Source organism: Zea mays, chromosome 3 (genome assembly GCF_902167145.1).
Source record: "Zea mays cultivar B73 chromosome 3, Zm-B73-REFERENCE-NAM-5.0, whole genome shotgun sequence".
NCBI lineage: Eukaryota > Viridiplantae > Streptophyta > Magnoliopsida > Poales > Poaceae > Zea > Zea mays.
Genome location: NC_050098.1, coordinates 14,030,608 through 14,055,239, shown reverse-complemented (window position 1 = coordinate 14,055,239; position 24,632 = coordinate 14,030,608). Strand labels below are relative to the sequence as shown.

General features: G+C 51.9%; 1 protein-coding gene across 1 annotated transcript; it reads right to left on the bottom strand.

The window, feature by feature from the left end:
* Positions 1-5,276: 5,276 nt before the first annotated feature.
* LOC103651766 (uncharacterized) lies at positions 5,277-22,730 on the bottom strand. The gene is made up of 3 exons (XM_008677467.1): positions 22,667-22,730; positions 7,135-7,150; positions 5,277-6,117 (listed from the first exon to the last, which is right to left on the bottom strand). Exons 1-3 carry the CDS (start codon positions 22,728-22,730, stop codon positions 5,451-5,453), a joined length of 747 nt encoding a protein of 248 aa, XP_008675689.1. The 3' UTR covers positions 5,277-5,450.
* Positions 22,731-24,632: the final 1,902 nt, after the last annotated feature.

The following is a 24,632-nucleotide window of genomic DNA, read 5'->3' as shown; positions in this document are numbered from 1 at the left end:
GATGTGTGTTGCAACATGTAGAATCAATACAATAATATAGCATGTAATACAGAAAAAACTCCATACAAACTAAGGCCCTAACAAACTCTTACCTGGATGAATGTTGCAACATTCTCCTCAGCCATACCTCTAATTTCACCAATGAGAACAATGCCTGAAAGACATAGAATAGTATTGAACATTAGGAACAATACAAAATGGGATGGAGCTGCGTTGAATGAAAAAACCATATGAATGTAGCATTTGAAATAAAGAAAAATGCAGTTTAAGTATTCAAATACCAGAAATTCCTTTATTTTTATTCTGTAAATTCACCATCCTCTTCGCAGCTTCCCTCACAAGGGAAAGTAAAATCATTTTTAGACATCTGACTTTCTGTTTGTCTTCAGTTAAAAAGGCAATGAAGTGAAATTAAAAGTCTAAGTTCTATTTCACTTTAAATATGCATATCAAGTAAAGAACTGCTAACTATTTCTTGAATCCTGGTGGTTTTATAAAAAATAGTGTTGAAGATAAATTCACTGCTGCACACATAATACTTGACATACTTGCTATTGCAATGCAAACAAGAATATGCTGAAAAAACCTGCATGCATCCAGGAAAAAAAGAATACGCTGACAACACCTAAGGCTAGTATGTTGCAGTGACTAGTTATTAACTATACATACAAGACAAAAAATTACTTCTGCTTAAAACTTAAGTTAAAACAGAAGGCGATGAGTATGATCACTCAACCTAGAAACTCAACAACAAAATCACCGTAATTTAAAGCAGTGTTAGGAACCTAAAAAACTTGGAGTACAACAACCAAACAAGAATAAGCAAGGAATGACCTGTACAGTCTTGCCAAGACCTATCTCATTAGCCAAAATGACCTGTACAATCTTGCCAAGATTCACTACAGGCCCACCTGCATAACCAACAAAATGAATGGTAAGATCTCCTACAACAGAACATAACTACATTGAAAGTAGATATTACATCACAGCAGTAAAGTAGGCACTGGTAATTTTCTGCCCTTTATAAGAGCAAAATTTCACTTTGCACCCCTCAACTCTATCATGGAAATATTTACAAAACATAAATGAATTGAGAAAACTCTCTATGAACCAATAAAACAAATCCATTAGATGTTTACAGATCCAACACAAAAGCGTGAGTGTACATCAAAAGTAAGAAGATGTTCAAGCAGTATGCCTAGCACATATATGCACATCAGAAAAAAAACAAGGACAGTTGCTGCTAGCCATGTCTCACCTGTTGCCAAGTTGCAGCTAGTTTTAAAAGCTCATCAGCCTCAAAGAAATTCGAGAACCAGCGAGATACATCTTAAGCTGATGACACCTACATCTCTTGCAACCATTAGCTACCCTCTTGCCCTAGAGAAAAAAACATTTTTGAAAAAAATAGGACCACGAGACTTACAGATCGAGGCGCTTGTAAGAGATCTAAAGGGTTATGGCTATCTAAAACTCTCCCCAGCCGATTCTGACAGCTCGAAAGGCGACTGCTCCATGACTCTCATCGGATTCTAGAAACTCGGGTGGAGCTGAAACACCACACACTTGACTATGATGCTCAGATCCTCATTGTTTGCTGAGGATGCCCGCGTCGTGGATGCAAGGTGGCGCAACGATGGAAGCGGATTGCGGAGAGCGTGGCGCGGACCATCACTGCATCCGCGAAATGCATACAATGGATTTAAAACAAAAGTCAAACTGAGATGATTCATACCCCATTTTGAACTCCTTCAAGCCCATGCATTTCGCTGCAAGGAATAAACATCAAACTCAATGCATTCAAAAAAATGTCAACAAAGGTCAAAGACAAGAGAAAAAGAAAGGCTCAAAGAACATACTGATAGATCTTTTGTGCTGAATATTTTTCTTCTGTTATTCATACATATGTTTCTGTACAAAACCAATAAAAATGCATTCATCTAGCTCAGTGCCGACGAGTAGGCACTCTGCCTCGCCAGCGGGTCACACGAGCGGGGACACGCTCAGGCAGGAGTGCGCGGGGGGCGTGCGGGACGGCGGGGGCGTGGGTGCAGGCGGGGGCGGGGATAGGTGATCGAGCGGGGGCTTATGGGCTCGGTGTGTGGGGCGCAGGCAGGAGGCACGCGGGCGAGCAGGTGAGTGCGAACGCAGGCAGGGGCGGGGGCAGGCGAGGACGCTAGGGGTGTGGACGCCCTTGTTAGCGCGTGGATGGTGTAGATGGCCCTTGCGCTGACGACGAAGAAGTGCATGTTCTGAACCTCGCCGCCGGCCTCCTCCACGGCGCGCACAGAGCAGTGGAACGACGCCCCCTCGCTCGGCGGTGCGCCGGTAATAACATGGTAAGTGAAGAGATGTAGACGTACATAAGAAGTTGGAGCAGACTCCTTTTACGATGTCTTCGGCATCGTTGGTGTAGATGAGCCTCTTGACACACAGCGAGACCTGCAAACAGAAATGCTCAAGAAAATAACGGAGAATGGTCGGTTCACACTCGAGAGAGATAAAGCAGGAGAGATTGGCTAGCTACTGACTGTCTTGGAGTCGCCGAAGTTGCCGATCGCGCTGCTGGCAATGGAGTAGAGCCTGACCTTATGCGGCTTGCCGTTCTTGTCGATGCCATCGGCTGGACTGGCCCTCTCTGTATGTTGTTTATTATTTTCTGTATTCTAGCAACCTATGAATAAAAGTGAGCATAATGTAACAATCAATGGCATAGCTCCTGAACTAAAGAAAGTAGGCATGCTGGCAAAAACATTAACTACATCACTGTATAGAAAGGCATACAAAACATATTTTATTAGACAGTGGGCATGATATCTCCTTAACACAAGAAAGACAGTGGAATTCAAATTGAGGGTCATCATCCTTCCACTTATAAAAAGTTAGCTCATCTAGTAATTTTATGGCTGCACAATGCATATGAAGCCCTTGGTTTCTCCTCTGACAAAAAATTATAAAATCACTACTCGATATAGGAAATAATCAAACAAAACTCCCACCAGATACTCTGAGCTCACAAAAAAATTTACTCAAAGATAAATTCTATCCCACCAAATCAACTCATTATTCTACTAAATAACTGGAACTGAAGTCTCTACAGAGCTAAAAGTTGTAAGCAATAAAAAAAATATAGAGAGCTAATAATGTAGACAATAAGTACAAAATTTCAAAAATTCTTCAATTTGCAGAACCTCCTCATTCATCAACCTATAAAAAATCAAGGAACTTCAGACATAGTTTCCATGTGTTAGAAAATTACCATACCATCATACCCCAAACTGAGAACAAGTATTCCATATCACTCTTTATAAATTAGGTCTAGTCGTCTAGGTCAGCACAACTTTCACCATATAACAATTTCCTTTGTCAAGTACAAATATATTTGAGCATCGACCAATGGCCAAACAAAGGAGTTAGTGTTGATCATCTTATGACACAACTAACATTATGTCATTGATTTACAATCTGCGCATATATGTTGTACGCACTGCTCATGTAAACATAAGGGCAATTACCACCTAGCCATGATATACATAGCGACATGATTCATAAATGCATAAACTTAACAAGGCATGATATATAGAGCGACATGATGCATGGAAATTTATGTTTAAGGACTAACTTCTTTAATAGGATTGTCTGACAAAGGCATGAGAAATTCTGATGGAAGTGAGTAATCCACCATGGCCAGATAATCGAATGAATAGTCGTAACATGTAATTTGGAACACAAGTTAGAAGTAGCTTTATAACACAATGGTCAGTAATCAAATGAAGGCCAAAGAAAACATGTAGTACTATGCATTATATGAAAGTATAATAATGGCAAACAGAGGGAGGGATCTGATCAGCTTATTAACCCATATCACCAGCTAAAATGCAAACATAAATAGCTAACAAAATGTATACAGTTGGAGGCCAACAATTTGGTACTAAATGATAAATAAAAGCCAATATTAGTTACTCCGGCATGCAGTTACTTCTGTGAATATCAGAGCATCTGGATCTCTTCTTAGTCAGTAGCAAAAAAGGAAAGTGAGGCAGTTACACACACACTCGTTTATCATCTAGCTAAGGCGCCGACTACTCGTACTATGCGTTTACCAAGCCGATGTGTCTAAAGAAAAGTGAGGCAGAGTGCTGATAGCATAACATCAATGCGGTGACTCGGGTGAGGTATGAGGTCAGGAAAACAATGCAGTACGTCCCTGGTGCCTGCAAGTTGGTTCAGAGAGATCAATATGCTTTCTTCCACCTCAAAACTTCACTGAGACACGCAGGGGAGGCAGAGCCCGGAAACGAACGACGGAGCCAATTCATGGCTTCGTCCACGGAGACAGACAGAACCCCATTCCCTTCCAGACTGTTTGTCGTTGATGTGAATGCGACGCACGGCGAGGGCGAGCTACACGGCTTTCCCCAAACTCGCTTTGGCGCTTTCAAATCTTGTGACGTCACATCACTCGCCTAACCCCCTTATTTTTTCTTCTTCTATGAATGCGTTGCAATTGCAAGGGAAGGATTAGGAGGGCCAGAGAAGGAAGGAGGGATTTCTGACCTGCTCTGCTGCCTGGTGTAGAGTGTTTCGGAGAATACCGCAACAGCACAGTTCCACTTGCTTCCCTCTCCTCTCTCCCTTAGCCCCACGGACTGCTGGAACCTGGTGGCGACTACGTACCCCTCACTGACTCCCTCGACGAGCTCTTGGTCTCGGAGGAAGGGCCACTGCCGCGCCGGAGAGCATGCTGATGAGATTCTTGGAATGGAGTGGAGGTGAATGATCCGCAGGAGAGCGGCGGACTGGAGGGGGGAGGCAGGGCGGCGGCGACTCACGCTGGGTGGGGGTGGGGGAGGCGGGGGGACGGACGTGGGCATGGGCAGGCGGACGGTGTAGATTTATGGAAGCGAGCGGACGGTGCAGATTCACCGAAGGCAGAACCAGGGAGGCAACCTACCCCTTGCAGCCTTAAAGTAGTATAGATATATATATACTGGTTTTTAGTACTGGGGTGAGGCCCTGATAATATGGGGGGCCCTGGTCGGGGGCACTGCTCGACCCCCGCCAGGGCCGGCGCTATTCATGTATTGCCTCTTAGCCCACTATATCTGGGTACAAACATGGCCAAGAATGACTATTATGTCTGGTTCATTTAAACTACAGAACCTACCAATGCTTTTTGCTGGACTTCAGTTGGTAAATGTTTTTCAAACTTCAACTTAATTCCACTATATTTCTCACCAATTTATTCTGCTGGTCTTCCCAATTGGTAGCTGTTTTCCAAATTCTGCTTGATTAACTAAGCTTGCATTCCCACATCTCAAATCACTTAGCATAAGAAAGCAGAACAGAAAATCATTCCACAAACACTACTTGATTAACTAAGCTTGCATTCCCATATCTCAATTCACTTAGCATAAAGAAAGCAGAACAAAAAATCATTCCACAAACACTCACATCGATGCAGCCCTTATAAAGATGCTCTCTCCAGAACCACCTCCACCCTTCTCATTGCTATCCCCACCGTTGGCAAGAACTGTGCCATTCATGACCAGGTCCTTAGCAAACAGCCACACGATGCCACCACCGACACCACCATAGTGCTTCTCAACGCTGGTCGAGCCCCCTTTGCTCCCGTAGCTCCAGGGGTGTTCGAGGTCAGACCATGCATAGGCATCGCCGCCCCATGAATCCTGCTGTGTCTGCCCTTGCTTGACGAAGCAGCTGGCGCCACGGCCACAGTGCCCGCCACCGTCGCTGTGCGTCCCTGTGGGAACGCCACTGGTCCGGTCAGGCGGATCACCAGCGAGCGCGGTGGTATTCACAATGACCGTGTCAGCGACCGTGATGTTGGTGGCAACTAGTGAGACCCTGTCGGCTGTGACATGGATGTCGTGGCTGAGGCACACCTCGCCTGAGAAATTGGCGGATATAATGCACCCGTACTTCTCGCATGTCAGGGAGGTGCCAGAGAGGAGCATGAGGCTGTCGTTCCCTGTGATGTAGATGTCGCTGTCCAGCTCCACTTCCTTGGAGACCTCACAGCGCGTGTGGAAGTCCCACTTCCCGTGGAGGTCCCCCTCACATGTCGCCATCGGCGACGACGGGTGTTGGAACTTGCTCTCGGTTGCAAGGGGATCCAACAAGGGTGAATGGTGGTGTCAACAGGGCTCACGCGTTAGATGGCAAAAGCTCTGTTCATCTGGCCTCTCACGGGCACTGTACAGGGGTATTTATAGGTACCTGAGCGCGCAGCGCCTTGAGCTAAGGACGCATGTGCCCTCAGCTACCTAGATTATCCCCAGAATATTCCCATAAAGCGGGGTTACAGACCGTAATTACAGGGATGTCTTTACAAATTAGGCCCGTAACGCACGGCGGCCACGCGGGGCCCGTAACGATGGGCCGGATTACACGTGGGCCACTGAGCTGGACGAGGCTGCGCTGTGGGATGCCCTTCGTCGCTAGTCTTCGTCTGGTGCGGTACATGCGAAGGGTGTCCCTGCCTGTTTTGTCTCTGTTAGCTCAGCTGCTGCAGCGAAGACTTCGAGCGAAGGGTGGCGCCTTTGCCTTCGCCCCAACATTTGCCCTCCGAGGGACCAGTTCGACAAAGTCACCTGGTGCCGAAGACGTCGCTAGATGGCGGAGACGCTGCCCTCGCTCGAAGTGGTTCCGCGGGGGTTTTTGATATGACCGTTGATTGACGGCGTACTGTTGGATTGCGGGTTTCCCGAAGAGCCGCGCCCTGTTGGATTGCGGGTTTCCCGAAGAGCCGCGCCCTGCCTATAAAAGAGGGCGGGGGTCGGCGCTTTTTGAACTTCACCTTCCGCGTCCCGCGAAAACCCTAGCCGCCCTTTCCGTCGTCTTGCTGCTCGTCTGCCCGCCACGCTCTTGTTCGCCGGAGATCTGGCTCGAGTGAAGCAGACCGCCCGCCGCCGCCGACGGTACGTAGCGATGCCGTCCTCGTCTTCTTTCGCTGCCGCTACACCGCCGGCCGTTCCCTCGCCGCCGGCCGCCGCCTCGTCTGAGACGCTGAGTAGTTTATTGGCGGAGGAGTTGCGCGCCGGGGATTCTGTTGACTTTGGCGTATCGCGGATGTCGTCGGTCCGCGTGCAAGATATGCAACGGTTGGGTTACTTCGGCGGCGGAGTTGCTCGAGTCCCGGGGACGGAGGAAGTCCCCGAACCGGAGGGCGAGTTGGTTGTTTTCGAGGCGTTCTTCGCCGCCGGACTCCGTTTGCCTGCACACTGATTTGTTGGCGAAGTCCTGCGCAAGTTCAACGTTCAAATACATCAGCTGACACCGAATGCCATAGTGGCTCTGTCGAAGTACGTCTGGGCGACGACTTCGTACGGCGGACAGCCATCAGTCGAGGTCTTTGCGAAGTATTATTGTTTGCACTGGCAGAAGAGAATGATTGGAGACGAAGTCGCTCAGTTTGGGTCCTGCACATTCACGCCGAAGACCGGCAAAACCACGATGCAAGTAGTGGAGTTGGTTCCCTGCGCCCGCAACAAGTGGGGCAACTGGAATGAATTTTGGTTTTACGTTGCTGAGGGCACCGTCGAAGGCCATGAGGGACTCCCCGTGTCCGAGATGTGCTCTCATTTTTACTCAGCGTACCCGCCCTTTGAAGTGGCGGAGGAGAATGTGGACGAAGGGGCCCTTCGGTGCGCCGCTGGTCTGAGCAGTGGGCGCGACTTGGTTGAAGAATTCGTGGCATACGGGGTGTGGCCCTTAGCGCATGGCTGGGTGTTGGGCGAAGTGTGCCCTCGCCAGATGCCTTTCTATGGCGGTAGGGTGGTGCGGAGTCCCGCCTTCGCCCTGAATCTGCAAAACCGCGATCCGGCCGCCTTTGTGCGTGAGGCGGAGGATGGGGCGGTGCGGCTTGTTGGACGTTACGTGCCGAAGACGGAGGGCCAGCGCAGCTGGGATATCCGCGGGTCGAATGACCGTTTGAACAGGGTTTTTGAATTAAATCAATTGCCATATGACGGCTACCCTGGTCAAGACGATGCGGACCGCCGTGGGAAGAAACCGGCGGTGGAGACTGGAGACGACCCTGCGCCGGCGGCCGCCCCATCCTCTAAAAAGAGAAAATTAGGTACTGCTATGGGAGGACTTGGGGTTTCTGATGGTTTTGCTAGAGAGTTGATGAGGACGTGCGCGGCCCCGGGGGAAAGGATGTCTTCGCCCGAGCTCCGGGAGTCTTCGGCTCGGATGCTGAGGGTTACCGGGGGTTGTTGGCCTAGGAATGTTCCTATCCCCCGCGCGGCTGGCAGGGACTTTTTTACATCTCGCATGGTTCGTCAATGGAGGGTTTTTCCTTACGGGCGGAATATTGCTGCTGTTGTGTCAGCAGTGATGGACAAGGATCGCCAGGGAGCTGCACAAAAGCGCCAGGCGGCTGTCAGGCTCGTTGAAGCCAGGCCGAAGAGGCAGCGGGGGTCTGCGAAGGCTGCGGCCCCCGGCGGAGGCCGGCCGCCGCCGGCGGTGAAGTCGGGCGTCCCTGCAGCTAGCAAGGCGCCGGAGGCAACGGCGAAGGCGGTGCCGCCGTCCGGCGGAGTGGCGGAGGTCGCGAAGGCGGCGCGAGCGTTGCCGTTGTCGGGCAAACGTGTCGCCGACTTCGCCACTGATATTAGTGTGGAGGACTATCTTGGTGGTAAGTCGTTGGCTCTATTTATTTATTATATATTTTATTTTTTATTTATTTTTTTTAATTTATTCGTTGGTACGTCGCAGGGTCGGGCGAGGGCCAACTTGCTATGGTTGCGCCTGCCGCGGCGACCACGACGGCTGTCGCAGTGCCAAAGGCGAAGGGCGGGGCTCTTAGCGCCGGGGGCGAGGTGTCAGCCCTCGCGATTGTCATGGATGAGGCGGGCGCTGCGACCCGCCGGCTGAAGGAGGCGACAGAGGCGCTGAGTCAGGTCCGCTGAGCTGGACTTCGTCCCCCTTTTTTTATCGGCTTGTTGGGGCCGCGGTCTTACGATTGCTCTGCAGGTGGCTGACTTCGCCAGCCGCACTGCGTCGGGGGCCCTCATGGCAGCTATGGCTGCCGAAGTCGAGAGACTTCGGACACAACATGCTGACGCCGTTCGTGAGAAGTCGGCCGCCGACAGCAAGTGTCGCAAGCTGGCGGACAAGGTGGCCACGCTGGAGGGAGAGAAGCCTGACCTCCGGCGCCAGTTGGCGGGGGAGAGGAGGGAGACCAACGAGGCTCTTGTTAAGGCGCAGGCTGCGCAGGCGGAGGCTAACCTGGCACGGGCGGAGGGCAATCTTGCCAGGGAGCGCGCCGAGCAGCTGCAGGAGCGGCTCACCGCCCTGGAGAGCTGCGTGGAGAGGGCCGAGGCCATGTCGCGCGCAGAGGCGGAGCGGACGCGCCAGCTGCTCGTGGATACATACCGTGGGCTGGGCGCGGGGACCGGTGATTTCGAAGTGCCGGACCGGGAGCCCGGACTTCGCTGTCTGGAGTGGGTGCAGGAGGAGTTGCAAGCACTCCCCACCGTCGTGGAGGGCTTTATGGCGTATGCCTCCCTGGTCACCTGCGAGGGGGCGATGAACGCGCTCTCCCGCGAAGGGTACCGGCACTTCGAGGTCTTCGACCAAGCCGATAAAGATTTCGAGCGAGATATCTTTAAGGTTGAGGACCCCGTAGTGAAGGAGTCCGCCGGAGCCCTCTACGACCGGATGTGGGGTCTGCATGGACGCGAGGTGGTCAGGGAGCGGGCCGAGACGACGAGGGCGCAGGTAACGTTTTCGTTTGTTTGGTGTTTGTTGGATGTGGGCTGTGTGTGTTTGCTGAATTTTGTGTGTTTTGTCTTAGGCGTTGCGTGGCGAGAGGGTGGACGACTTCGGGGCGTTGAACAGCATGCTGTCTGACCCGGAGCCGACCCCGGGGACCGCGGAAGACGCGCCGGGTGCCCCCGCATCCGCTGCGGCCGGCGAAGGCCTGCCCCCGGAGGTCGCCGAAGGCGCGCCTGATGCCCTCGCAGCCGCTGCGCCGAGTGCTGAAGATCCCGCAGCGGTGGCGGCGGAAGCAGCAGCGGAAACAACGGCGGAGCCAACGGCGGAGGCTCCCGCAACGTCAGAGCCGTCGCAGGTGGCGTAGTGGGTGTAGAGGGTTAGGGAAATTTGTATATTTTGCTGAATTTTGGTTGCTGCGCAGGTTCAAGATTTTGGGCCTGCGCACACAACCGCTACTACTAAATTTTTGGCGGCTTTGACCGCGGAAGATGGTAATGAATGTGGTGGATCTGCATCTGTGTGTTTTGATTGTGCTGACTCTGGGAGCTCGGTTGAGTGGACTGAGGAGTCGTCGGAGGACTTGGACTATTTTGCGGCCTTGGATGTGGCTGCGGCGGAGGCTTCGCCGCGCGTCGCGGACGCAGGAGATGCGCCAGGTCCTAGTACCGGGCGACGACGACGAAGGGCGATTGCGAAACGTAGAGTTAGTGGGGCGGAGGGGGCTCGGCTTCGTGTGAGTGGGGCTGGCCGGCAGGAACTGTTGTCTTTGCCGGCCGCCGTGAATACAGGTGAAGGGGAACTGCGAAGTCTTTTTGCGGGTGAGGAGCTTAGGATAATGTTATTTAATTATAGGGAGATGGGAATTATTCCTAAGGTTGAGCCGATGTAGAGTGTGGTGCCCTCGCTTGTATATGTAGAGGCTTGTGTGATGAAGTTGTGTGCCCTCGCTTGTATACGTGTGCGAAGGCGTTGTGTACTTTGTCTGGTTTGTTCTGTTGTGCTGATGTGATTATAGTTGGTCTTGGCGCGGATGGTTTGATGTTGTCGTTTCTGCCTTTGTTAGGCGACTTCCGAGCGGATAGTCTTCGCGGCAGACTTTGGTTTTTGCGCATTTGTTGTGCTAGTCCGGCTGCACCCTTAGGCGACTTCGGCGCGGATAGTCTTCGCGATAGACTCTGGTTTTTTCGCACTTGTTGTGCTAGTCCGGCTGCACCCTTAGGCGACTTCTGCGCGGATAGTCTTCGCGATAGACTCTGGTTTTTTCGCACTTGTTGTGCTAGTCCGGCTGCACCCTTAGGCGACTTCTGCGCGGATAGTCTTCGCGATAGACTCTGGTTTTTTCGCACTTGTTGTGCTAGTCCGGCTGCACCCTTAGGCGACTTCTGCGCGGATAGTCTTCGCGATAGACTCTGGTTTTTTCGCACTTGTTGTGCTAGTCTGGCTGCACCCTTAGGCGACTTCTGCGCGGATAGTCTTCGCGATAGACTCTGGTTTTTTGCACTTGTTGTGCTAGTCCGGCTGCACCCTTAGGCGACTTCTGCGCGGATAGTCTTCGCGATAGACTCTGGTTTTTTCGCACTTGTTGTGCTAGTCCGGCTGCACCCTTAGGCGACTTCTGCGCGGATTTGTCGCACGCGAGGGTTGCTAGCGCTTAGCCTCGCGGTGACCTCGTGTTGGTCGAATGTCGAAGACCGTCGTCGCGGTCTTTTTTCGACGCATGTTTTTGCGGGGGATTTTTCACACATATATTACATGGCTCCGCCTCGTTAAAAACCTCACCCCCCGGGAGGAAAAGAGTGCGGGCCGATACAAGATTGTTTTTGCGAATTACAAGGGCGAAATCAGCCCTGATGAGTCAAACAAAAAATTTACGGAGGTTGTCGATGTTCCAGGAGTGCTCCAGGTCCTCGCCGCTTGGCGTTGTGAGCCTGTAAGCACTGGGGGAAGCTTTTGTCTTGACTATAAAGGGGCCCTCCCACCTGGGCTCCAGCTTGCCCTTGGACTCCGTCCGAGCTGTCCGGATGAGTACGAGGTCCCCCTCGCTGAACTCCCTCGGGATGACTGAGTGGTCGCGCCATGCTTTGGTCTGGGCTTGGTACTTGTTCAGGGCCTGTAGGGCGAAGACTCGGTCTCCGTCAATGAGATCCTTTGAAGTTGGCTCGTCCACGTCGGGGACGGCTGACGGGACTGTTCGCGGGGACCCATGCTTTATTTCTTGCGGGGTCATGGTGATGAATACATGGATGTCAACTATATAGTCAAGGCCCAATCAATCATAGAGTCCCAAGCTCAAGGGGAGTTGAAGTCCAGTTTATTCGCGAATCCGGTTAGGACTGCAGGAGTGGTCCTCACGAAAACGGACGCCCAGACCACATACGGACTCTGTTTTCGACGTTCTAGATATCGTTGGAAAGCTAAGAAGATAAGCTTTCCAACCCATCTGGTTTCACGTCAAAATATACACGGAGCTGATGGGAATCGTCATAACAAGATGACGTCCAGAATCTGCCAGAAATTAACGACGCCTGTTTTTGGGCCTAAAGGACTTGTACATCCTAAGGAGATAAGCTCGGCACCCCCTTGGCCACCGCCTGAGTCGAGAACGACTCCAATTCAAGTGAGGGAGGATGATGAGGACATCTCTCCCATACAAATAATGCATGGACCGACAACACGAGCACGTGCACGACAGCTGAATCTCCAGGTTCGTTCTAACCTAATCAATTGTGTTTTAGAGCTTACGCTTGGTGCCATGGATGTTTTGATGATTAGGAACCTTGGAGAGGACCAACAAGGACTTGGGAGAGGCCAACATGTCAAGGAGGAGAAGCTAGGACGTTCACAACAAGAGAAAGCCAAGTCCGACTCAACTACGTCTCCACCTCGAAGTCCAGGACCAGTCTGCACTAAAATGAACGCCCAGGATGCATCCGAACTCCGATTAGGTTGGGCTTTATATGGATGGAAAGCTAAGGAGATAAGCTTTCCAACCCAACTGAAACCACCTGAAAATTCATCCGGAGTCAACGGGAATCGTCGAAACAAGTCAGCGTTCAGATTCTGTTTTGGTGCTGCGACACCGTTTGTTGGGCTGTTGGGCCGTGTATCGTGTTGGAGCCCATTAGGGGTGCGACCAGGGGTTGTGCACGCCCCTAACCTCTATTTTACCAGCAGCCACCACCACATTAGGGTTTGGGTTTTGCTGAGATCATATTTGTCATCGAACAGTATCGCCGTTCATCGGTTTGTGAGACCCCACCTCGTGATCAATGCAGTTTTGATTGCGTTCTTCCTGTTCTTGCTTGTGTTCTTGATTGCGCTTGCAGGGATAAGCCTTCGTGGCGAGGTCACTCGTGTGTCTCGGGTGATAACCAACGGAGCAGTGGTGTAGTGATTGCGAGGAGCCGTTCGCTCGGAGCCTTAGATCATCAACGTCGAGATCTCCACCCAATCAAGTTATCGTACCTCACGGAAGATCGGGCCTCGTCTTCTATCAAGTGGTATCAAGATTCCAGATTGCCTGTGAGGTACAATCCTACCATTAGATTTATTTTGTTCGTCCTATAACCCACAAAAAAGCCAAAAAATTACGATATGTTTATCCTGGCCTAAAACCATCGCCTTAGCCTTTGCACAATTCAGTTTTGGAGTCCGCAGTTCTGAGTTTGTGTCCTAGGTTGAGTTTGGTTGCTGGTTTAGATTTGTTTTGGTTCAGTTTGATCCTTTCCATCCTACAAAATCGACCTCCAAAACAGATCTCATCTACAAAACCGATCCTATTTTATCTCATCATCACGTCCTTATCAAATTAGTTTCGATCAAGTTCGGTATTTTGATCATAACTCTCGCATACGAACTCGGAATTTAGTGTTCTTGTACTTTCTGGAAAGCTTAGAAAATTATCTACAACTTTTATATGTACGAGATTTCTAGAAAATATCATTATCGAGGAGTTATCTATCTTAGAAGTAAATCTATTTGTGATCCTGAAATTTCGGACCAGTCTATATTTCGGGGTCAATATCTCCCACTTATTTTATCCAAAATAGGCGATCCATATATCCAAAAGAAAGAGAAAAGGAAGGCCTACAACTTTTGTGTTTTGAGTTTTTGAGTTTCGGGTCTCTAAATTTGTCAAACAGTCTGTTGAAGTTAGAGCAGAAAATCTGTGATAGACAGACGAGAATTTTTTTGATAGTCTTGTGTTATATCTTGTTTTTGCGGCACTCTTGTAAAAAAAAGAGAATATAAAAAGGCAAGTGCAAAACAAAAAAGCCGCACAAAACAAAGAAAAAAAAAGAAGAAGAAGAAAATCAGAGAAAAAAAGAGAAAAAGAGTGCGCATAAGCAGGAACACCATTGGTCTGTGCACCTCTGTGATTGTTTTTCATTCCAACTTGTTACTTTGCTGTTCCTAGATCCTTGTCACCTCCTTTGTGTCTTCCTCCAACTGTGCTAATACATTCTCTAGGCCAGCAACTAGGACGAGTACTTTGGACACTTATTCAGCATTGCTATCTGTTACTGACTTGTGTGCCACATATATATATTTAGTCAGCCTTCCCAAAGCTCCACCTTTCTCTCGAGCAGAACAGGTACTCCTTTGCAATCACACCCACGCTCGTTGGATAGTCACACCGGTCACCGTTTGCCACCTGCAGTGCTAGTAAGAACCTTGTAAGAGCGGGGTAAGACGCTTCATAACTTGTGTTCCACCACCACCACCACCCTGAGAGATAGTTGTAGGGTTCACTTTGTTTGTTGCCTTTTTGTCTCTATTTTGTGCTAACAATGACAGGACCAAAGAACCAAACGGACAAGGAGAAGGAACCTAAGCTTAACGACGATGAGTGTGTCTCTCATCTGGAATTGAAGGAGATGATGCGCGCATTGACTAAAGCTTTTCAGAGCCACACCATTGATGATGATTCGTCTCCCTCAGGTTCTATATATCCATCTTTCTCTTCTTTTGATGCAAATATTGCAAATGAATATACTGAATGGGAAATATCAATGGATAAGATTTTTGCACGACGTCGTATATGTGATAGGCGAAAAATTAAAATTGTGGCTAGTACTTTAACGAATGATGTGTTAGTTTGGTGGAATAATTTGCATGACTATGAGAAACCACAAACTTGGACTGATATAAAAGCACTAATGAGACAACAATTTGTTTCTATGGATGATACTAAAAATAATTTAAGTAATTCTACCGATATCATGCCTTCAGATAAATCTGAGTTGCCTTTGTTACAAGAAGATTGTCTTGTTGTTCCTTATGATAAAGAAGAATTGTGTGATGATAATACTATTATTTCTATGCCACAACTAAAGAACAAACTTGATGTTGTTGCTTCTGATCCTATTAATTGTGCCAAAATTAGAACATTCAATCATATAACTAGTGTGCATGATGAGCTAAAATTGTTATCTTCTTTAAATACTTTGGGCTATATTGAATTTGATGTTCTATGTAATCTAAATAATTTAGAGGAGAAACTTTCTTTTAGTGCTAATTTACCATGGTTATCTAAACATACATATCATTTTATTGGAAGATATAATTGGAAAGGAGAATATATGGTACATCGAGTATATATTTGTTCAAATATGAATTCTCCTTTTGTCATAAAACAAAATGATCAACTAGAAGGTTGTGTTAAAGCTAACCATATCACGTCCAGTTCCACTTGTCCTTCTTTGTATGTTTTACAACAACAGGGTCAACTTCAAGAAGGGAAGCAAGGTTGGACGACATCAAGCACTACATCAACACCTTTTGCAGGCACCAACGACTTTGAGTCGAGGACGACTCAAAACCAAGAAGGGGAGAATGATGAATACATGGATGTCAACTATATAGTCAAGGCCCAATCAATCATAGAGTCTCAAGCTCAAGGGGAGTTGAAGTCCAGTTTATTCGCGAATCCGGTTAGGACTGCAGGAGTGGTCCTCACGAAAACGGACGCCCAGACCACATACAGACTCCGTTTTCGACGTTCTAGATATCGTTGGAAAGCTAAGAAGATAAGCTTTCCAACCCATCTAGTTTCACGTCAAAATATACACGGAGCTGATGGGAATCGTCATAACAAGATGACGTCCAGAATCTGCCAGAAATTAACGACGCCTGTTTTTGGGCCTAAAGGACTTGTACATCCTAAGGAGATAAGCTCGGCACCCCCTTGGCCACCGCCTGAGTCGAGAACGACTCCAATTCAAGTGGGGGAGGATGATGAGGACATCTCTCCCATACAAATAATGCATGGACCGACAACACGAGCACGTGCACGACAGCTAAATCTCCAGGTTCGTTCTAACCTAATCAATTGTGTTTTAGAGCTTACGCTTGGTGCCATGGATGTTTTGATGATTAGGAACCTTGGAGAGGACCAACAAGGACTTGGGAGAGGCCAACATGTCAAGGACGAGAAGCTAGGACGTTCACAACAAGAGAAAGCCAAGTCCGACTCAACTACGTCTCCACCTCGAAGTCCAGGACCAGTCTGCACTAAAATGAACGCCCAGGATGCATCCGAACTCCGATTAGGTTGGGCTTTATATGGATGGAAAGCTAAGGAGATAAGCTTTACAACCCAACTGGAACCACCTTAAAATTCATCCGGAGTCAACGGGAATCGTCGAAACAAATCAGCGTTCAGATTCTGTTTTGGTGCTGCGACACCGTTTGTTGGGCTGTTGGGCCGTGTATCGTGTTGGAGCCCATTAGGGGTGCGACCAGGGGTTGTGCACGCTCCTAACCTCTATTTTACCAGCAGCCACCACCACATTAGGGTTTGGGTTTTGCTTAGATCATATCTGTCATCGAACAGTATCGCCCTTCATCGGTTTGTGAGACCCCACCTCGTGATCAATGCAGTTTTGATTGCGTTCTTCCTGTTCTTGCTTGTGTTCTTGATTGCGCTTGCAGGGATAAGCCTTCGTGGCGAGGTCACTCGTGTGTCACGGGTGATAACCAACGGAGCAGTGATGTAGTGATTGCGAGGAGCCGTTCGCTCGGAGCTATGGATCATCAACGTCGAGATCTCCACCCAATCAAGTTATCGTACCTCACGGAAGATCGGGCCTCGTCCTCTATCACATGGCCTCCGATCCGTATAGAAGGCGGAAGGGAGTAAACCCAGTCGCCCTGCACTCAGTCGTGTTTAGTGCCCATACTGCCTCAGGTAGCAAATCGGTCCATCTGCCCTTCCTTTCATCAAGGAGCATTTTCTTGACAGCTGTGAAGATTTTCCCGTTGGCGCGTTCCACGACCCCGTTGGACTGCGGATGATAGACTGAAGTGAAGGCAAGCTTGGTGCCAATGGAGAAGCAAAAATCTTTGAAGTCTTGGTTATCAAACTGCTTGCCGTTGTCAACTGTCAGTTCGGACGGTACTCCGAAGCGGCAAACAATGTTCTGCCAGAAGAATTTTTGGGCAGTCTTTGATGTTATTGTAGAGACAGCCCGCGCCTCGATCCATTTGGTGAAGTACTCGACAGCGACGAAGGCGAACTTAAGGTTCCCTTGAGCGGTGGGCAGGGGCCCGACGATGTCCAGGCCCCAGCGCTGGAGAGGCCATGTATGGGCGATCAGCTTTGTATACTGCGAGGGGCTGCCCGACCGAGGAGAAAACTTCTGGCAGGCTTCGCAGGACCGGGTGACCCGATTTGCGGCGCAGATCATTGCGGGCCAGTAAAAACCTTGGCGGATCACCTTAGCAGCTAGGGCCCTTGGCCCTGCGTGAGAGCCGCACGTGCCACTGTGGACTTCACGTAGGATCTGCATGCCTTCGGCTTCGGTGACGCACTTAAGCATTGGCTGACTGACCCCTTTTTGTAGAGTTGGCCTTCAATCAGTGTGAAGTCTCGGCTTCGATGTTTGAGGCGCTTGGCCTCACTGATGTCGGCTGGATGATAATACCCCTGTAGGAACAGGGTTATTGGTGCCCGCCAGTCCTCGGTCATGATAAGGTTGACTATGCGGTGGCCCTCGCTGTCGTTGGTTATTTGGAGCCCTTCGGGGCTCCGGACGGCTGGCGTGCCGATGATGTGAAAGAACACGTCGGAGGGCAGAGTTTCGCCCCTGGCGGCAGCCTTGGCCAATGCGTCGGCCTCTTCATTCTTGGCCCGATCCACATGCTGCAAGGTGAACCCCTTGAATTGCCTCTCGAGACTTCGGATGGCCGCGAGGTACTGCATGAGCGCGGGGTCCTTTGCCGCATAGTCTTTCTCGACTTGGCCGGCAACTACCTTGGAGTCTGTTTTGATGATGCAGGTGGTGACTCCGAGGGCCCTCAGCTTGCGGAGGCCGAGGATGACTGCTTCGTATTCTGCTATATTGTTTGTGCATCTGTCGGATTCTAGATTGAAGCTGAGTCGTGCTGCATATCTGTGCTTGACCCCGACTGGTGAGGTGATGACTGCAGCGATGCCTGCCCCCGCATGGCACCATGCGCCGTCGCAATGGATCGTCCAAACCTTCTCTGCGGATGGGTCTGGCTGTGTTGTTGGCCCAGTCCAGTCGACGACGAAGTCTGCCAGGACTTGAGACTTGATAGCTGTCCTGGGCTCGAAACAGATGTGGTAGCCGGAGAGTTCGGCCGCCCACTTGGCAATCCTCACCGACGCCTCCGGGTTTCTGAATAATTCGTCGAGTCCTCTGTTTGAGGTGACTCGGACCTTGAATGCTTCGAAGTAATGGCGCAGTTTGCGCGACGACATGACGACTGCGTAGGCAATCTTCTCCAGCTCTGTCATGTTGCACTTGGACGGTGTCAGCACTTCGGAGACATAGTATACGGGGCACTGCCGGACCACGCCCTCGACAGTCTGCTCCTGCACTAGTGCCGCGCTGACCGCATGTGGCGAAGCCGCGACGTAGAGCAGCAGGGGGAGCGAGGGGTCGGGGCTGGTGAGGACGGCCAACTCTGTCAGGTACTATTTCAATGAGGCGAAGGCCGCCGCCTGCTCTGGTCCCCAGGCGAAGTCCTTTGCACCGCGGAGTGTCTTGAGGAAGGGGAGACTTCGCTCGGCGGACCTGGAGATGAATCTGTTGAGAGCGGCCAATCTGCCTGTCAGTCGCTGGATGTCCCTCACGGACTGCGGAGGCGTCATGTCTAAGATGGCCTGAATCTTGGTTGGGTTGGCCTCTATGCCGCGGTGTGATACCAGGTAGCCCAATATTTTGCCTTGGCGAACGTCGAAGACGCACTTTTCCGGGTTTAGGCGGAGTTGTGTGTCTCGCATGTTCGCGAATGTTTCAGCGAGGTCGGCGAGGTGGTCCTCCTTGCTCTTGCTGGCGACGACGATGTCGTCCACATATGTAAATATGTTTCTGCCGATTTGCCCCTCGAGCACAGTTTTGGTGAGCCGGGAGAAGGTGGACCCGGCGTTCTTGAGTCCCTCCGGCATTCGGATGAAGCAATATGTGCCGAAGGGTGTTATAAAGCTGGTGCTAGCCTTGTCTTCTTCCTTCATGTATATCTGGTGGTAACCGGAGAAACAATCGAGGAGGGACATGACCTCGCATCCGGCCGCGCTATCGACTATTTTGTCGATCCGCGGCAGCGGGAAATTGTCCTTTGGGCAGGCTTTATTGAGACTGGTGAAGTCGATGCACATTCGCCACTTCCCGCTCTTTTTCTGCACCATTACGACATTGGAGAGCCATGTGGGGTAAGCCACCGGCTCGATGAATTTGGCTTCCAGGAGGCGGTGCACTTCTGCCTTGGCGGCCTCCGTCTTCTCGTCGGACATCTTGCGAAGCCGCTGCTTTTTCGGCCGTACCGAAGGGTCGACTCCCAAACTGTGCTCAATTATTGAACGGCTAACCCCGACCAGATCGAGGGCCGACCAGGCGAAGACATCTTTGTTCTTGGCCAGGCAGCAGAGGAGCTTCTCTTCTTCGTGCGAAGTAAGGTCTTCGCTGATAATGACTGTCTGCCTGGGCGTGGCCTGGTCGAGGGGGACAATCTTGGTCCCGTCGTTGCTCTGCAGCTGGGCCTTGTCGTGCTGCTTATTGGTTGGGCTGGCAGGCGCGGGGACCTCGCGTTGGGTCGTGAGGCAGTGCACGTTTCTTTGACCGGGCACGAAGTCCCGCTCTATGTTGCGCGCAGTCTGTTGATTGCCGAAGACTGTGATGACGCCTAACGGACCTGGTATCTTCATGCATAGGTACAGTCCGTGAATGGCTGCTTCGAACTTATTAATGGAGCCTCGGCCCATGATGGCATTGTAAGGATACCATGTCCACAATGTCGAAGGTTATTTGCTCGCTTCGGGCATTGGGTGCTACACCGAAGGAGAGAGGCAGCTCTATTTTGCCGACGGGGAAGGTGCCCTTGCCACCGAAGCCATACAGCGGGTTGTCCGAAGGCTTAAGCAGGTTGTGGCTTATGCCCATGCAATCGAAGGCGTGGAGGAAGATGATGTCCGCCTGACTGCCGTTGTCAACTAGGACTTTGTGCAGGTCCCAGCCTGCCACGCTGCAATTGATCACCATGGTGTCGCAGTGGTGGGCACTGCGCAGGTCGACGTCCCGTGCGTCGAAGGTTAGCGGTATGTGGGACCACTTTGTCTGCACGACTGGACCCGTGACGGCGACATGGTTGATGCTGCGGTAATGGTCCCGCTTCTGCCGCTTGGTGTCGAAGTCAGTGCTGGACCCCCCAGTTATCATGTGGATGACTCCGCGATATGGTTGATCGGCGAAGTCTTCCTGCTTTGGGGCATTGGGGATGTTTTGATGTTGCTGGTGTGGTGGTGGGGGTGGAGGAGGTACGATTTGTACTTCCTGATGGTGTTGGTAAGCGTGGTGCGGTGGATGCGGGGCGGGAGCGTGGATATATGGTGGAGGTTGCTGGTAATTGTGCGCGACAATTCTGGGGTTGTCGACTGGCTGCGTCCGTGCCATTCTCTCTCTGGTAGCCTTTGTTTCGGGGCAGTCTTTGGTTTGGTGGGCGCAGTCTTCGCCATGGAAGAGGCAGTAGAATCGGCGCGGCGGCTGCGCACGCCCTCGGCCCCTACCACGAGTGCCATTTCCGCGGCCCTGGGGGGATATTCCTGGCGGCGAGGGGGGTCAGCAGCGGGATGCTGGCTGGCGATGTTGTGCACTTGCTGCTGGTTGCGGCCGTCTCGACCGGAGTCTGGCTGCGGAGTCCTTGTCCACGTGCGGCTGGACTGTGGGGCATCTTTCGGCTTCCTTTGGGACTCAATCTTGCGCTGGTGGACTTCTTCGGATCTAGCGTACTTTTCAAACAACTGATATAACTCCTGGAGGCTCTTTGGCGGATCTCTGATGCAGTGGTTGTATAGGACACCGGCGCGAAGGCCACTGATAGCATAGTGGATGGCAATCTGGTCATCGACTGAGGGCAGCTGTGATTTGAGTGTTAAAAATTTGCGGTAATACTCCCTCAGAGTCTCCTTTTCCAGCTGCTTGCATAGCGAGAGTTCGGCCAGGGCGTCGGTGTCTGGGCGGTACCCTTGGAAGTTGAGCAGGAACTTGTCCCGGAGACTCCTCCAGGAATCAATGGACAGCGGAGGCAACCTGGTGAACCAGGTGAGTGCCGGGCCCTCGAGGGCGATGATGAAAGACTTTGCCATTGTGGCGTCGTCCCCTCCGGAAGATGCAACGGCGACCTGATAACTCATTATGTATTGAGCCGGGTCGGTGCTGCCGTTGTACTTGGGATAAGTCCCTGCCCGGAAGTTAGCTGGCCAAGGCGTCACTTGCAGGTGTGGCGCCAGGAGACTTCGCTCATCGAGATAGTTGACCCCTTGGAACGGCGCGGCGTGCGGGAAGGTGAAGTCGCGCTGGGGGAAACGCAGGTCCTCCGGTTGGGTGCGGTGTTGCAGGGGGGGCCCATGCTGCAGGCCGAAGTGGCCTTCGCGCGTGTCTTCGAGTTGTGCGCGCTGCTGGGGGGTGCCTTGTGCTGCAGGCCGGAATGGCCTTCGCGCTGCATCAGCGCAATCTCCCGCTCGAGTTCTTGGGCCTTCTGCTCTTCGTCGCGTATCATTTGCCGCACTTTGGCTAGTGCGGACACACGCTGGCGCTTGGCCTCCAGTATCTCCTTCTGCCTTTGGAGATTGCGGTTCTTGAGGCGCAGGGCGCAGAGCTGTAGCTGTTCTTCTGCTGAGACGCCGAGGACTTCACCGTCCTCGATGAGGTCTGCGCCCTCCGGTGGTGCGAAGCCTGAGGGCAGCTGCGGTTGTCCTTCAGGGTCGCAGGTGCGGAGGGTGTCGTCTTCGCAGGCGCGAGGAACGTTGTCTTCAGTGGCCTCTTGGTGGGTGGAGTGGGTGAGGGCGAGGGCCTTGCCCTTTCTTGCGGCGAGCAGTGCTGCCTTCGCAGCCTCGTCAGCCTTCGGGTTAGCTCTCTTGGGTGCCATCGCGGGTGGTTTTCTCGTAGCACGAACGGTGGGCGCCAAATGTTGGAACTTGCTCTCGGTTGCAAGGGGATCCAACAAGGGTGAATGGTGGTGTCAACAGGGCTCACGCGTTAGATGGCAAAAGCTCTGTTCATCTGGCCTCTCACGGGCACTGTACAGGGGTATTTATAGGTACCTGAGCGCGCAGCGCCTTGAGCTAAGGACGCATGTGCCCTCAGCTACCTAGATTATCCCCAGAATATTCCCATAAAGCGGGGTTACAGACCGTAATTACAGGGATGTCTTTACAAATTAGGCCCGTAACGCACGGCGGCCACGCGGGGCCCGTAACGATGGGCCGGATTACACGTGGGCCACTGAGCTGGACGAGGCTGCGCTGTGGGATGCCCTTCGTCGCCAGTCTTCGTCTGGTGCGGTACATGCGAAGGGTGTCCCTGCCTGTTTTGTCTCTGTTAGCTCAGCTGCTGCAGCGAAGACTTCGAGCGAAGGGTGGCGCCTTTGCCTTCGCCCCAACAACGGGTCCGGGGGCGGGAGCGGGGCGACGGCGGCGAGTAGTCGTGCCACATCAGGATCGAGTACGGGTCCGGCTCTGTCGGCATTTTGGACCCGGGGGACCCTCAACCGAATCGACTAGTGAGTTTTGTGCCGCGTGTCCCTGCCCAGATGGGTTGATGCAAGATGAAACACAAGAGGAGGGATGAGGCTTATATTATCTTGCACCGAGGTGCTCATAGTAGGGGTTACAAGCTTCGCGAGAGAGGGTTTGGCCTTGAGGTGAGCCGTCTGAGTTAGCCCCCCTTTTCCCCTCTCCCTCTCCACGTCCACCTCCCTTGGGAAGGCCCTAGGCACCCCCTTTTATAGATACAAGGGGATGGTCCAACTGTACATATGGGGGTGTAGCTATGTGCTAACGTGGCCGGCGGAGAAGTGCTTGAGCCCTATAGAAGCGTAGCTGGCGGTGCGGCCCTGGGTCCTGCTGACGTTTCTTTGCCTTCGCAGAGAGCTTGAGAACAATCGACGTCATGGACGCATGCAGGGAACCATCATTACCTGTTGCCGGAGTAATCTAGATGTGACACCGGTCTTGTTCCTTCGTAGCCTCAGGCGGCTAGCTAGAGGTAGGGTAATGATGTATCCCCTATAGCGTAGTCGGTCCGAGGCCGAGGTCGGGCGAGGCGGTGACTTCTCATGAGGCCAAGGTTGAGGTCGGGCGAGGTTATGACTCCTCCCGAGGCTGAGGCCAAGGTCGGGCGAGGTTTTGACTCCTCCCGAGGCCGAGGCTGAGGTCGGGCGAGGCGGGGACCTTCTCCCGAGGCCGAGGCCTAGGGTCAGGCGAGGCATAGCTCCCTGTAGCGCCCGAGGCTGAACTCGGGAGAGGCCGTGACTTACTGTTATTAGTCTTACCCCGGTGGTTGGCACAGTAGTCGGAACGGGGTGAATAGTGTTGTTTTCTGTCAGAACGATCAGTAAAGGGGCGAAGTGACTGTGGTCATTTCGACCTTGCCAACTGAGGCGCGCGTGTCAGGATAAGGTATCAGGTGATCCCTGCATTAAATGCGCATGCGATACGGTCGGCGGTAAGGCGATTTGGCCAAGGTTGCTATACGACAAAGTTTGCCCAAGCTTAGCCTCGGGCGAGCCGGGAGTGCGCCCGCTGCCTGAGGAGGCCCTCGGACGAGGCATGAATCCGTCTGGGACTATTGTTCTTGCCCGAGGCCGGGCTCGGGCGAGACGAGATCGCGTCCCTTGGTAGATGAGGCTTTAACTTTGAGCTGTGCTTACCAGTCTTTACGGTCTGTTTTGAAGATGTTTTTTAGCCATGCTTAGGAGTATTGGGGGTACCCCTAATTACGATACCCGACAGTAGCCCCCGAGCCTCAAAGGGAGTGTAGGCACTCGCTTGGAGGTTCTGCCGGATTTTTTGCAAGCGGACTAGCCTTTCTCGGTTATATTTTGTTCCGATGGGTGTGCGCGAGCGCACCCGTCGGGTGTAGCCCCCGAGGCCTCGGAGGAGTGGTTTGACTCCTCTGAGGTCTTAATTCTTCTTGTGATTCCTCGGTCGGCCTTGTTGTTCCCTCATGCGGCCTGGCCGCAGCCCAGGTGCATGGTCAGGCTCCGGGTTTTTAAGCTGGTTTGTCGACATGGTCAACAATTTGGCCGTAGCCTGGTGCGAGAGCAGCCTCTGAGCCTCTGCACGGAGCGAGAGGACAATCGAGGACCGTCTTGGCTTTTTATTGTATGCCCCTTCGTCGCCTTTCCGCAAGGAGGAGGGGGGAACGCGCCATGCTACCCTCGGTGGGTGCTGAACATGGTGTTTCCGGTGAGTTGCTATTGGGTAATCTGAGCGGACGCCCGAGCCCTGTTCGATAAGGGTCGGCTAGTGGCCCAGAGGCGCGCTCCAAAAGTACCTGCAGGTGATTTGCTGGACCCGGACCCATTCGATAGGGTCCGAGGATTCTATTACAAACCGTTCCTATTGGTCTCAGAAATGTCTTAGGGTA